The following is a 15,862-nucleotide window of genomic DNA, read 5'->3' on the forward strand; positions in this document are numbered from 1 at the left end:
AGACAGGAGGACCTCTGGGAATCACTGGTTTAGCCATCTGGCTTCGTCAGTGAGCTTTAGGCCTGAGGATTATTTCAAAGGAGGCAAATGTTCCTGAGGATGACAGCTGAGGTTGTCCTCAAAACGGCAACCCACCACCACCTAAAAATACGCCCCTTCCTAACTCTGTCCGCACACTGCAGACTGCTGATAGAAAGGAAAACTTGGGGGCTTGAGGAAGGGTGGAAAGAGTTGTGACCACTTATCAAGGTATCTACACACCAAAGAAAGAGAAACTACCCTTTTAAAGTTACTGAACACGGGGCCTTGTTTTATGGCTTAGAGCGGGATGGTAAATTTCCCCACACACATTGCAAAAAGCCAGAAAGAAATTCTTTGTTTCTATGGACTGCAGGGTCTTTATCATGATCAACTCTGCTGCCACAGCACGTAAGACACAGCAGAAGACTAACAAATAGTAACGGCCGCATCCCGGTGAGACTTTAGACAGTGGGCCACTATGCCTGGCTAGTTTCCTGACTGCTGGCTTTGGGTACGGCCACTATTCATAAAAAGTCTGCATGTACTTGAAAATAACTTACAGCCACCAGCTGGGTGCTTCCTTTTGTACTTCGTACATTACAACGCGCTCTGCTATCAAATTTTGATGTTCAAATCCTCTGTGCTGAACATGTGTGCTTTATAATTGAATGTTTACAAGCCACTAGGGTCATCAATTTATCCACTTTGTACTTTTAGCTAGATTAATGGGGACATGTTAGTTTTTACATTTTATTCCAAATCAATCCAAACCTGTACCATTGTGAAGCAATCCTCCCTGGCAGAACTTATACCTTCAATGATAAAATTTGAAGATAAAGGAAGTTGTAGTAGTTTTCCTTTGGGGTTCTGCTGTCTGGCACCTATTTTTCATATTTACATTACGTATTATAAATAATTATTTACTAAATAGCAGAGGTCCGCTCTCTCCTTCCAACCTGTGGGCCCAGGGGATTGAACTCAAGTACTCAGGCTTGGTAACAGGTGTTTTTAACCCACTGAGCCATCTTGCCAGCTCTATTTGTTATCTTCAATCTTTCTATAGTTTTTATGTCTTTATTTAGCTCCTTATCAATAGTGCAGAGCACAACTTTCAAGTCTTAGCTTCTTGGAGGTTAAACTGAATGAAAACTTTTGCTGAAGAGTCAAGCAGTCTTGCCATTTCAACAACTGAGACATATCTGATGAGGCACTGGACAGATCAAAGGCATCTTCGTAAAGTTTCACAAATTCCCACTATGGATTTTGACTGGGCTTCGTCAGTCACTCAGAAATCCTACTGCAACAGCTAATTTGGCTTTCTCTATGTGTTCATTAGTGCCCTGAGGCAGCGAAGCACTGCACCAGGAATTCCCAGGGAAGCTGCTTGTCCACTCAAGTCTTCCCACCCTCCCCCATGCTTCCTGGATGCCCTCATGCACCACTGCTGGTCTTCCTGGTGTTTCACTCTTCCCTCCATCCTTCATATAACCCCCCCCACACACACACACAAGACACATTTTAGAGTGGGCAAGATGTCTCAATGTGTAGAGGCACTGGCTGCCAAGCCTGCTGACCCAAGTTCAAATCCCTGGTGGAAGGAGAGGATTGAGCAGGCCATTGGCTGGTGTGGACTTCCCACCCCAACAAAACAAATGTAACTTAAAAAAAAATAATAATAAAAGACAGATTTCATTCTCAACAGCATAGACTTTTGCAGATAAGAAAGGTGACCCACACTTTCATTTTCTTTATTTTTCATTGATACCGTATGGATACAAAGTTTCTAGAAAGCTACAAAATGTCTACCACTTTATCAAGAAGGCATCAAAATGTGTCACTTTGCAAAGACATGAAAACACCTGCAGGAACTGACACAAAAATAGCATTTTTAGAGTGATGAAATAATTGCACTTAACTGTCATGGATATTAAAGTTATCACACATATGTACCGCGAAAGCTAGAATACATTTTTTTTTTTACAAAGCACTTTATAAAAAAATTCTCTGCACACAAACCCTATAATTTTCATATAACTATCATACTAAAGATAAATTCACTTTAAAGCCAACACTTAGAACATTTTTAAACAAAAAGGTACCAGTACCTAAACACAAACGTTAACGAATACAAGAACACTGTACTGCCGGGAGGTTGAGCCTTTTGAAAGTTCTGCCAACAGTTTAAGAGAACACATGAATGAGCCATCCCACCCTCTTCTCAATGGTCTCCCAAGAGGAACCCAGTCACCTGGGCCCAGGTTCCGGCCCAGTCCCAGCAGCAATACAGTATCACAGGAGCCACTGACCAGATGAAATGCTTACACCACAAGCCCATCCTATACACTTTACACGAGAGACAACAGAGAAGCCATGAAGTCGCTTAGAATAAGAACGAACACATGTGACAAAAACCAATTTACATAAAACTTGAGCGTATCAAAGGAGTAAAGGCTTTTCAGGTTTTTAAAATGTTACAAAAAAGGTTTGTTGGTTTTTTTTGTGTTTTTGTCATTTTTCAGGCACGTACTGTTTTTGTTTTTACTGTTTATTTTCCTTGTCTGAAGTCATAAGCCCACTGAAAAAGGACTACAGAAGTTGATCTTTCAAGGAGGTGACAGGAGACGTACATCTTTTTTTTTTTTTTTAAATTAGTGCAGTTCATAATCTAGTTTACACATTGAAACTAATCACAGAAAACAATTCAAAGAATAAAAACACCAAGCAAAACTCATAGATAGGCTTTCTAAAATGATGGATGTGTGAATTCTGCCCGCCTCTCTTAGAGAGAGGGGAAACAGAATGTCCATGGTGAAAAGCGACAAGGGTCAGGCAAGGCTGGAGTCTAGTGGGACCTGACCCCGTGGTCAGGAACAAGGGGGACTCACACAAACACGGCTTCTATCTAAAATGATGTAGTGTGGGGCACAGGATCCAAAGCAGAGTCACGGAGAAAACAAGTCACGGCTTAGGAGGAAACAATAAATACAGATATCTCATCTTAGTTAATGGTGCATGACTTCAGTGAGGCCTACCCTTTGCAACACAGTAAATTTTAAACACAAAACCTTCATTTTTAAAGATATAAGCAAGGAGTTTAGGAGAGAAAACTACCACCAAACAAGACGGCTAGAAGGAGGCACAAGAAAACACACATTTGACTAATTTCTTCAAGTTGTGGTATGTTCCTGCCAGGGAGGAGTTCAAGACAGCAAACTGCTAACTCTAATCTGTGCTGAGGAAGTCTCCTTTTCATTTGACAGTTGTTTTTCTTGAAACAAACAAACAAAAAACAACACAAAAACCCCAGGACTTTTATACATACTCACAACTTGGGGTGGAGAGAAATCACTTCTGCAGTGTCAGAGCCCAGGGTGGCAACTCGTTGGGCACAGGGAGGGCAGAGAGGACGGGTGTGGTAGAGTCTCAGGGCTACCTGCCCAAGCTGTCTGTCATTACCTTTACACTCACATAAGCAAAAGGATATAAAACAAAACAATTAACTATTTCTTTCCTGGCTTCTTTTGCCTCCGCTGTTCTTTTCCTTATCGTATGGGGTTCCCAGATGCACAAAGGTTTTACTCTAAGCTGACACAGACTTCAAAGAGTTGGCTCTCTGAGGACTAGGACATTCTTGAGAATGCCCAATTGCAAGTGGTGTGCTCTCTGGAAGTCTCTCACAGCACATTCGGATATTCGGCTATCCGGAGCCAGCAAATCTGCCCAGAGACACTTCAACTGCAATGACCCTAATGAACCCATTTGTAATTTTTTTGTTCTGCACTGTCATCTCGACGCGAGGCTTCCAACAACCAAATGTGTAAAGCAGGCAATTGCGCACGGTCGTGCCAGTGGGCGAGAGTCTCCACAGACTGGACATGGACACGGGGAGAAGGCAAAGCCGTGTGGTGTCTGTCCACCGGCCGGGAGCTTGTGCGAGAGTTCCTTCCCAGGGATGCTGAGCCGGGTGACGAGTTGATGGACACGCCGGATAGTCGGCACACACAGACACAAGAGTTCGCGGGCTTCCCCGCTGCTGCACTGTGCTGCAGGTGAGTGGTGGTGGGTCCCCACCGGCAGGCGGGGCCCCACGGCGCTCTGACGAACACAGGCCTGTGGTTGGTTACTCACCCCGGTTAACCAAAGGCATTATGGTGATCTGGAAATATTTTTGGTCTCTCTACAAATTGTCGGTTATTATGGTGGCACTTTCTAAGCTGGAATCTCGAGCCAAAGGCACTTTCATGCTGGAGTGCAGAAGATTCACAAATAGCTAAGTATTTGGTCAGGAATTGAAAAAGGCATCAATGAGAAGTATAATTCGCTCTCCAAGGGAAGCTGCGGAGATGCAGTCTTCAGTTTTGGTATGGATACGTCCGTGAGAGCATGATCAACTAACTGACTTGGGTTCTGCCTTAGGTTGTTTGAAACCAAGTCATCAGCTTCCTCTAGAGCTGGATTTCAAAAACGGGCTTTTGAAACACAAATGAGAATGATTTTGGCTTGTCCTGCTTCGGATATGGGGCCAATTAGCAAGTGGATACCGAGAGCAGGCTGAGAAAAAGGCTGGCGGCTACAAGGTATTACTAAGGCACTGCTTTACTGGGAGGCTTTGGCAGCTGTGAACTGAAAACTATGAAAAGTAACAGTAGTAAGAGAAGTGCTTCCAGCTTCCAGAAGGGCTCACGGTTCCCAGGCAGCCTGCCACACTGACACCCTACGATGGGACCTCTCAAAGATTTAAGGCTTTTCAGGAATGACACGTGCAGGCCTTAGCCACAGAAACATCAACCCTGAAGCCGGCAGCCCACACATCCTCCTGTCACAGGTGAAGACACCAACGCGCAGTTATCCTACCCTTCCTCAGGACAGACGTGGGACATCAGAGCATACACAAAGTTATACAAACTACAGGTACCTGGTTTGTAAAACTGACCATCATGTGACTTCAATAACACAGAGTTGTATAAAACCGATGGCTGATGCCACTATGGTATTGAAGCCTAATGAAGACCAGGATCTCACAGTCCTCTAAGGGATTTTAACACCAAAGGTTCTATTTTGGCTGATGTGTGGGCAGGACTTTGTTGCTGGGATGGGTGGCAAATAGAAATTTGACTCAAAACCTGTGGCTGGAGAACTGTCCTCCAAGGGAGCGAAAAGGTGCATCAGCCTTGCCATCTGCTACATGGGGATCTGACCCGACCCTGTCCATGCATTCTTAGGGAGCACTTAAAATACAAAGCACCAAGGAAAGACGGCTTCCACCCAGGAGGGGCTGAAGCTGAAAGAGAAGCCCTCACCCTTGTTCTGCGACTGACTAGCTGGGAGACTCTGGACTAGGTCCCTGTCACCCCCTCAAGGTGAAGGGAATAGACTGTGCTCTCTTTCAGTTTGAGTATGGAGCTCATTCTGTAACAGACCTAGGCCTGCTCCATCCTAAAGAAGGAAAAGATACAACAGAGAGCGTGGACCATAAGGCAGACAGCAGAAGCAGAAGCAGTGTAGAGGGGAGACACATCCTAACAGGTAAAGGAGGAGACTGAGGGAGGTTTGTGAGAAATGGCCAAATCGGGGGGGGGGGGGGGGGGGGGGGGGGGGCAGTGGAGATGGGATTTTCTCTCTTTAAGCCCTGGGAAAGTAAGGGATATAGGTCAAATCAGAAATGCTCTTCAAATACGAGTCTGATGGCTACAGATGCTGCCTAGCCGCCCCCAGCTTTCCCGGACAGGAGAGAAAGAGCAGCGGCAGGGAAGAGACGGTGCTTGTGCAGATAAAGATGCTGAGCAGAAGGAAGGGTGTGCTGTTGAAGAATACCACCCATTTGCCTCTTCCTGACCTTAACTGGGGCGGGGGTGGGGGGAGCACTCACTCAAAGGACAGATTTCACAGAGTGGAGAAAAACTGGTTATCAGTGATTACAGCTACCTGGTTATCTGACCAGTAAGAGAAACTGACACTGAACGCTGTACAACCCGGAGTAATGAGCTGTGGCAACTGCAGAAATGGACAGGAATTCTAAAAACCACGAACAATGCACAGGGTGATGGCCAATTAACCAGTCCAAAATGTCCCTGGCCTCCAGTTAGCTGCTTTTGGGTTGGCTTTAGATTGCTTTCATTGGAAAGACAGCCTCTAAACTATGCAGTGACTAAGGAAGATGTCTCTATTATGTCTCTGGCAGATCTGTCCCGCAGTCACCTTAAGACAGCACTGGGATGGTTAGGGTGAGGGCAGGGCTCACCAATGGCATCCGTAAGGTTTAAGAGCCAAGACGGATTAAGAGACTGGGATTAGAGGTTAGTACATGGCACCTAACCCCCATCAGGCTTTCACTGGAAAAGTAAAGTGACTCTGGGTAACTGGGTCACTGATTAAGAGAGGGAAACTCTGGAAGATGTGCAAAGCTTCTAACTATCAGCACTCAAGACAGAGCAGAAAGGCTGTAAGAGCAGGAGGTGGGGTGGGGTTCATGGAGCAAACCAGTGTCTTCTGGACACAATGGGAACATTGCATCACAGACTCACAGCAGCTGTGAGAACAAGCTGGTCAGCATGCCAGCACCAAGTAGCTATTGACAGTTGATGTCTTCTGGGGGAAGAGAAGCCAGTTTAAGGTTTAAGAGTGTGTGTGGTTCCTAGCAAGCCAACCATGTTCCATGGGTATCCCCACACCCATGAGTTTAAGAGCAGCACAAACTGGCCATGTTGGGTGTGCTGGCTAGTTTTGTGTCAACACAGGCTATAGTCATCTGAGAAGAGGGAACCTCAACTGAGAAAATGTCTCCACAAGAAAAGGCTGTAGGGACCCTGTAGGGCATTTTCTTAATCAGTGATGGGGGAGGGAGGCAGCCCACTGTGAGCAGTATCATCCCTGGGCTGATGGTTCCAGGTTCTACAAGAAAGCAGGCTGAGGGTGGGGGTGGTGGCACATGCCTGTAATCCCAGCACTCAGGGAGGCAGAGGCAGGTGAGTTTGAGGCCAGCCTGGCCTGCAGATTGAGTCCAGGACAAGGCTACATAGAGAAACCCTGTCCCAAAAAAAAACCAAAACCAAAACCAAACAAATAAGCAAACAAACAAACAAACAAACAAACAAAAACCCATCAGGCTGAGCAAGCTATGAGCAGCAAGCCAGCAAGCAACACTCTTTCATGGTCTCTGGTTCCTGCCCCGACTTCCCTCAGTGCTGGACTATGATGTGGAAATGTAAGCCCAATTTATTCCCCAACTTGCTTTTGTCATGGTTTCTATCGTAGCAATAGTAACACTAACTAAGACAGTGGGTTATCTTCTTCTTTAAAGACCATAAAGAACTAGAAGTTGGGAGGGATGGAAATATGGGAGGGGGGTTAAAAATAAGAAGGTAGAGAGAGGAGTGAAGAACTAATTTAAGAATTTTACTGGGTTTGGTGGTCTGGAGAGATGGCTCAGCAAATAAGAGCACTGGCTGCTCTTTCAAAGGACCCAGGTTCAATTCCCAGCACCCATATAGGAGCTCACAGCTGTAACTCTAGTTCCAGGGGATCTGACACTATCACACACATACAGCAATGTGCATAAAACAAAAATAAATCATTTAATTTTACTGCTGTTTTAAGAGCAAAAAGTACCTCAGGGTCTTTCAACCTCCCCCAACGGCAGCAGACACAGTACCCCAACTCTGCTAAGTCATACCCTTCCCACTCCAACCATTATCGTCTAGCTGGTACTTGGGAAAAAGAAGTCCCAGAGCCTTGGTGGTACAGAGGGTGAGCTCTACTTCCCCATCACATTCTGAGACGGCCTGGCCTGAAGCCCGAGATTATCTGTACCCATTCATATTGTTCTGGTCTCAAGACAGGAGAGGGTTCCTCTTGAGGAAGGGCATAGGACGTCAAAGCTAAAAACATCCCTCAGGGGGTTATCCACAAGAGTAACACATAGGAGGATGTCACACAAAGGAGACACCCTTAAACACCTGGTCTGAGGACAGACACAGGGAGGAATTCAGGGTAGCCATTTCTTTGAGGGAAGGCTTAGAAATAAGGAACCAAGGCAGTTCTCCTGAAGAGAAACCATGCCCACTGGCTTACAAAAAAGGGAGGCACACTGCAAAGGGCAAAATGTTGTACATTCTCCTCCCTCCAGGGACCAGAGCTGTGGCTGGGAGTAGACAGAGTCAATCCAGTGCGGTTCTTTGAGCCACCTGTCAGCCATGTCCACCCCCTGATGACCAAAAAATGCTGACTATGAAAGCAGTCGGGAGATGAGGCCAAGGAGGGTGTCACCTGCACGTAGCAGGGTTTTACTTTACAGCCTTGGTGGAAAAAAAAATTGGCACACTTTTTTGTTTTTTAACTTAAAAAGTTTATCATGTTCAATTGTGTTCACATAGTCCTAACAATTGTGTGTATGTGTACACTCGTGTGTGTGTGTCCATGTCTGTATAAAGAAACTCTTATTCTTATTTTTCCTCTTACTTTCCCTGGGAAGTGGAGGGGTAACCTTTCTTGCTTCCCCAGTAAGAAAGCACTTAGGGAAATAACCCAAGACTGGCCGCATCAGACCAACTCTGCTGGGCAATGTTTTGGAATATTCAGATCAGAGAGATGAAATCCCCCCTTGGAAACAGAACTTCCTGAATGAGGGGGTCTGCCTAAAAAGATGAGTGGGGGGGGGGCGCGCGGAGCAAGAGCATGAGAGAGAGAAAAAGAGAGAGAGAGCATAAAGTGGCACTGGGGCTTATGACGAGATGCCCTTAGGGAAAATATATCCTTGTCTGTGACACAGACTGAGAGAGACGATGAGCAACTAGCAAACTGCCAAGAAACAGGAGTTCCAATAGCTGAATGTGCCTGAACACAGAGCTACAGTAACCGATGCTGTCTATGCAACTGGGTTACAAGCCACAGCCTACCCACAGGCTGGTGAGGAGGCTTGTGATAGTGACGGGGGAGCAGAGACACCAAGCCTGATGAGCCTTCTGCTTGTTCGCTTGATGACAATTTTCTTCCAGCCACAGGATTCTGCATCCTTTGCAACTCACAGTGCAGTATTCATGCCAATTTTTAAATTTGTTTTTAAATTTCAGTGGTTCGAATATGAACCAGTTTCCATAAAAAATCCAATTGGCCATATAAAATGTAACTGCACACACAAGACTCTAACATTGTAAGCTTAGATTTGTTTCAGTATTATCTACTTATTGCAAAAAGAGCCTTCTTTTCTTTTTCATTAAATAATCAATTATCACATTAGTACAATACAATTTTACATTTTTAAATATACTATATATGTTAAGGATAAGGGGTGACATTTTCCTCCTTTGTAACACCTGTTTCAAGAGTTTAATGAATTAGGTATTAGTTTCAACCTTGAGGGGGGAAAAGGTACAAATTTGTCTCATTAGGATACTTCTACCAAGTATTTCGTAAGGCTATAGTTTAACATTTGGTTTTAAAAAGAAAGAAAGATTTCATTTAAAAAATAATTTAGTGAATTACATTCTTCCATAACTTCCACCCTAATTAGTTACAAAGATAAGTCTAAAGAATCTTAGTTTTCCTGTACTAATTTACATTTATATTTAAAGATTAATTTTACTTGTATCTTAAAACAAGAATTTCATGTTGGAAAAACAAAAAAACAAAACAAAACAAAAAAGAACTAAATACATTGTATAAGGGCAGTCAATGCCCTGTGGCCAATCCTCTGTCTCAGCGCTTTCTACCACAACAGGAAACAGGTCTGCAGAGAGAGAGGCTTAGCTTAGGCTGGTAAGATTCACCGTCCCCAAGGAATTGTGGGTTGCAGATCTGAGGAATACACAAAAAAACTGCATCACAACTTCACAGCTACAATGATAGCATGAACACATGAAAAAAAATAATAAGTTCACTCAAACAGGATTTAGAAAAGTCAGGGTGTGCCCGGAGGGCCAGGCAGCACCCTGTGTGGTGAGGTTTACAGTCAGTCGTTGATAATGGAGAGTGTGTGCACATATGTGTGTATATACAGATATCTATATATATAAATAACCAGGTTCAGTCCTTCACAAGCCTGTAGATGTGATGCTGTGCTCCGTGTTCACTATTTGATACTTCAAATACACAGGCCATGCAGAGGAGAGTTTCTTGTGTATCCCTGTTTGTTACCACCTGTTAAAAAGAAAAGGCAAATGAGAGCATGGCCCAGCAGGGAGAGGCTGTCTTCAGATGACAGCAGGTCAGCTTGGAGACCCGATCAGCCTCACTCTGTATCCTCCAACACACTCAGGAGATTGCAAGTCCCACTGGACCCCCACCTAAGCCTGGCACCATCCACAAGACCTTCTAGGTGGGCTCCCATCACCTGCAACCATCAGGTCACCTGCAAGAACTGGGGTGGCTTCCGTGTTCAGGGCTAATTTGTTCATCATCAATAATCCTCTCTCACAGGACACTCACATGTTTTAAGTGATTCTCATCTGTTTTAGTATTTTTACCTTTATTTGAATTTACAAATAATTGTATATATTATAGAGTCATGCTGTGTTACACTGTGAAATGGCTAAGTCAAGCTAACTAACTATGGTCACCATATTTATATATTTGTGTTAAAAAAACATTTAAAATCAGGGACTGGAGAGATGGTTCAGAGGTTAAGAGCCCTGGCTGCTCTTCTACAGGTCCTGAGTTTAATTCCTAGCAACTACAAGTGGCTCACAGCCATCTATAACGAGATCTGGTGCCCTTTTCTGGCGTGCAGGTGTACATGCAGGCAGAACACTGCATGCATGCATGCATGCATGCTAGATAGATAGATAGATAGATAGATAGATAGATAATTAATTAATAAATAAAAACATTTAAAACCTCATTTTCCCATCTAACGTTTTAACTTGAACTAAATTTTATTTCTTAACAGCCAATGACAGAATTAGCTTTATGGGCCCCTTAATTAGCATACCACATTAGCAGCACCTAGTAGATGCAGCAGATGTGTTTGCTGTGTAAAGGACAGCGGTGCAGGCAAAACTCCTGTCTGTTGCTGCTGCTGTCTGTTGACACAGGCTGTGCCTCTTGCAGTGTGTTAGAAAACACCCACCTATTCCTCTCAGGTCGCTCTCCCTGACACCCATGATCTTGGCCTCTCTTGGATCTGACCTCTGGCCTTGCTCCTCACACTGGCCTCAGGGGCCCCCCCATGCCACCTCAGAAGGAACACTTTGAAGGACAATCTGATCAAATGTACAGCCTCACAATGCTTCAATGGTTCTCTGTGACTTTCATGTTCAAGAATGTTTTGAACTTGAGTGCCTTATCTAGCTTGTCAAGGGTCTAATTTCCCCTCTACAATGGTCTGTCTCACCCAGAGTTTCCCTTGCCTTCAAGCACCCAAGCTCAGGCAGGGTCCCTGGCTAAAAACATAAAGGCTCATTTCTGATTTTCTCCATGGAGTTTTGTGACTATGTGGAACCATGTGGAAAACACTATAGACTGGTGTTTTTCAGTGCCCAGCTCATCTGGTAGACTATGAGGAGTTGGGACCATGTTTTCTAGTTAACTAGCTCAGGCATGGAACGCCATGATCAAACTTCTGCTGGGTGAACAAAGCTTACAATGGCCACCAATGCTGTGTGCCCACTATGCATGTGCCATGGTATGAAATACTTGACACAGACTGTGTCTCATCCATCCTCCCACCTCTGACTGGGTCTACTGTTCCCCATGGCAGAGAGGAGGCGGGGGTGCCCCTGGTCTAGACTAGTCAGTTCAAAGCGGCTACCTCACCTGTAGGGCTTTCCCACCTATGGGCTAGGTCCCTATGCACCTCTCTGCCAGCGTCTGATGAAATTTTATTTTCCATTCATTTACTGGAAAAATGCCTGTACCACTCACCTAGTTTATTACAGTATTCTGAGCTCCTGACACCCATGTATGCACTTAGATAAAAGTTTCACTGGCTCAGTAAATGTGAAAAAATGCCTGCTGATTCTGCATCGTAAACACCTTCTTTACCATCCCTGAGAACCCTCCCCCACCTCTCTCTGGGTTTCCAGTGTTTGGATCAGGAACACTCAACAATTTAAATGAGCGTGTATCATAATCTGCCCACTTGCTTCTTTTACTCAACAGAGCGTAAGCTACCATGGTACACTGCGTTCTTAAATCACCTCTCAGCAGCCAATGCTACTGCCTGAGGGAATTTAAAGATTCTCACTAGTTCTCTTGGAGGTGCTATGCAGATCTGAAGCCTCCACCTGGCTTGGCTGGACACAAAGCAGAGGGATCTTCAGTTCAAGTTTTCTGACGTCATCACTCAATCTATGTTGATCAGTATGACCCTGGTGGGTCACAGGGATTCCTTAACCACAAAAATGATACTGGTAAGAACTTTTTTATGTTTTTATTACTATTTGTTTACACGTACTTGTGTGTATGTCTGTATGCGTACACGTGCCTGAGGTTAGAGGCATCCCCTGAAGCTGGAGTCAGAAGCCATTGTAGGCTACCTGATGTGGGTACTAGGAACTGAATCGGGTCCTCTGAAGGAACAATACATGTTCGTAACCACTGAGCCATCTCTCCAGCCCAAGAATTGTATAGTAACATTTACAAAGGGTCTTCATATCTAGCATGATGCTTGGAATTTCTAAGACACACCCCTCTTCTTATAAATTCATTCTTTCATGTATGGTAGGCCAAGTTCTCTACTACTGAGCATCCCCAGGCCTCTTTTCATTTTGCTTTACAATATTTTATTTGATTTTATATGTTTGAGTGTTTGCCTGTACCTGTGTGTATGTGACATGGGGCCCTCAGAGGCCAGAGGAAGGTTGTTAGAGCCCCAGAACCTGGGTCCTCTAAGAGCAAGTGCTCCTAACTGCCAAGCCAGCCCTCTAGCCCCATCCTTTCATTATTTCTTTTGAGACAGAATATCGCTAACATGCCTAGGTTGGCCCTGAGCTCTCTGCAGCCCTGGTAGACCTTGAGCGTGCAATCCTCCTGCCTATAATCTCTACATGTTCAGCTCAATTCCCAATGCAACAGGAGACAAGCAGAGCACCCAGCCTACCAGTTAGCATGTTCTTAAATCGACCCTGATAACCCACTTTTACTTAGCAAAGTGGTGGTCACCAGCTGCTAACAGGAGCCAGAAAGGACAATTTCTACTGTCCATCAAGTGAATGGTTTAATTTTTGTAATCCTGAAGTCCACTCTTTTCTAAGAAATAATAGTTCTAAAAAATTTTCTTCGCAATTATTAATTGCTTCTATCAAATATTTTTACTGCTTAATGATACTTCTGTTGTTCCCTCAGGTTTCCTATAGCCTACGTTGGCCTTGAACTCCTGATCTTCCTACTTCCATCTGTCAAATGCAGGGGTCAAGTGGTGTTTGTGTGTTTATCATTATGACTGGCTTTAATAACACATTTTTACCAAACCCAGTGAGGTCCATGATAGCTCTGCTGGTGGAAGTCATATGTCCCAGAGGCCTGTTGAGGAGAATTAGATGTCAGAGAATTGGCTCTGACATCTCAGGGCTATATTTAATTTAGCCAGGCTGTCTGAGGCAGAGTCCAGACTATCACCGTCCTGAACCTGCAGTCCTGTAGCCACCGACCTCGGAGTTCAAGTCATCGAGGTGATTTTAAAGTCTAGGAGAGTAGAGCACACTCCCTGCCTGCTCCCAGGCACTGAGGCCTACACTTGCTTTGGTTTTGTGTGTGGGCTTAGGCCGGAGCCTGCTCTGTGACCGCTCTTCTACCGAAGTTCCTGCCTTTCTTTCTGAGATAGGACCTCTGTCTGTGGAGCTCACTGATTAGGCTGGGCTGGCCGATGGCCTCCAGGGACAGAGCTGTCCGTCCCTGCCTCCCCAGTGCTGGGGAGTCAGACAGTACCACCAGGCCTGGCCTTCTGTGGGGCAGAGAAACAGTACTCATGCTTGTGTGACAAGCTCACTACTGACTGAGCCGTCCTCCCCGGTTCCCACATGCTTGGACTGCAGCAGGTACAGTTCTCAGACAGACACCTGTGCCCTGCCAACACGCACTCTGCAAATGGCACGTTTTCCACCGAAAGGATGCTGGTGACTGTTAACGACGGGAGCTCTACGTTTTCCCACACTTCCAGCTTCTACGCTTCAAGAATGCGCAGCTGAGGCCCCATCTGAAGGGTCTTTCTAGGGGAAGCCAAGCTCGACCTCAAAGCCCCGCCCATGCATGTGGATCCCAGGTCTGAGGTCTGAGATTGCAACCCCTGCTATGGCAGTGACTCCCAGTGCTGACTGTGCTAGGACTATTTAGGTTGCTGGGTTTGCACGGCAAGCACCTTTAGGGTCTCGCTATAGTCCGCCTGTCCTCATCTCCTGATTCCCCAGCCTCAGTCTCCCAGGCATGGGGATTACAGGCATGCACTACCACTTAAGGCTTTGTTTTTATTTTTAAATAAAAGGGAACAGGCGAAAGTGAGCCTTTCAAACAAACCAAAGTAGTATATATCTGACTGAGAATCACAGTGGAACTGACCCGCCAGGTAGGGGATTCCCAGGGTAAACAAACATTCAGGCTTCAGAGGGCTGTGTGACTCAGGGGTGCCCCTGTCAGTCCCTCAAGAAAACTGTTCTCACCAAGGTTTACTTTGACATTTGGACCTTCTAGTTTAATCAAGAATCCTGTGTGTGTGTGTGTGTGTGTGTGTATGTATGTGTGCATGTGTGTGTTTTAAATTTCCTTTATTTGCATTGGTGTCTTGTCTGCTTGTATGCCTGTGGGTGTCAGATCTTGGAGTTACAGACAGTTGTGAGCTACCATGTGAGGTGCTAGGAATTGAACCCAGGTCTCCTGGAAGAGTAGTCAGTGATCTTAACCACTGAGCCATCTCTTCAGCTCCTCAAGAACCTTTTTTTAAAAAAAGCCTTATAAAACCCATTACTGAATATTTTATGGACATGTGTTGAGGACAAGAGCCTCTGATTCTGGCAACTGATCCATAATTCTAATTTTTAAACATTCTTTGGGACTCTTCTCAATTTGGCAGCCATGGTGCAGAAGAAGCTTGGCCATTGTTTCCTATTACCTGTTCAGATTTCAGAAATGCCAGACGGGTGGACCTGTCTTCTAACCCAAGCCTCAGTATGCTCCAGGTTTGTTCGTTGGGTCATGTAATTCAAGTGCTGCCTGACCACTAGATACCCAAGTACCCTTGCTGCTGTCCCACCCACCTTTCTTACTGTCCCCAACAAGCCTCAGCACAGACTCTGCCAATACCAAACCAGGAGAGAGACAAACATTACCAATAAAATGGTGAAGTTTTCCAAAACACTGTTCATCATATATTTCTCTGGTAAGTGTTTGAGCTTATGAATGAAGTTGATCATATATTCACACATTGGCGAGCGGTTTATTCGGTATACGAATCGGCCGTTCTCGAACCTGGCATACTCCGTCTGCAAGGAAAAGAAGGTTTGAGTATTTTTACGCTTCAAAACACAGAGTATGGTTGCTTCTGAAAACATGTACTTTTCAACATGAGCCATCTTAATATGCTGTTATTTGTGTATATTAGCAACAAATTCTACCTCCAAATTTACTGGTATATACAGAATCCATTATTTTCTGCAACTTTAAAAAAGGTTGTAAAGGGTGATCTTTACAGCATTTACACAGAAGTGTGTGTGTGTGTGTGTGTGTGTGTGTGTGTGTGTGTGTGTGTGTGACATGCTTCATGCAACCCTAAGTAAGAGGTAGAGTAACACAATGTTAGAGGACACTATTCCAGCCCAGAAAATACAAACTGCTGGTACTGAAGCAAAAGGAGCGCTGAGCATGGTGAATGGAGACTGCCGAGCTGACTACTTGGCCTGAGCACACAGACAACCCA

At 44.9% G+C, this 15,862-nt stretch overlaps 1 protein-coding gene across 5 annotated transcripts in view; it reads right to left on the reverse strand.

The window, feature by feature from the left end:
• Positions 1–1,748: 1,748 nt before the first annotated feature.
• Positions 1,749–15,862, reverse strand: part of Tead1 (TEA domain transcription factor 1) — a 226,140-nt gene continuing 212,026 nt past the window's right edge. For 4 of the 5 annotated variants that reach the window (XM_055627360.1, XM_055627361.1, XM_055627362.1 and 1 more), the window contains 2 exons: positions 15,276–15,428; positions 1,749–10,155 (listed from right to left, as the gene is read on the reverse strand). In XM_055627360.1, coding sequence (XP_055483335.1) covers positions 10,042–10,155; positions 15,276–15,428 — 267 coding nt within the window. In that variant the 3' untranslated portion in view covers positions 1,749–10,041. Of the gene's footprint in view, positions 10,156–15,270; positions 15,429–15,862 lie in introns of all 5 variants that reach the window. The other variant, XM_055627358.1, reaches the window with a different exon arrangement.

This window comes from Psammomys obesus, unplaced genomic scaffold (assembly GCF_907164565.1).
Source record: "Psammomys obesus unplaced genomic scaffold, mPsaObe1.curated_primary_1811, whole genome shotgun sequence".
NCBI lineage: Eukaryota > Metazoa > Chordata > Mammalia > Rodentia > Muridae > Psammomys > Psammomys obesus.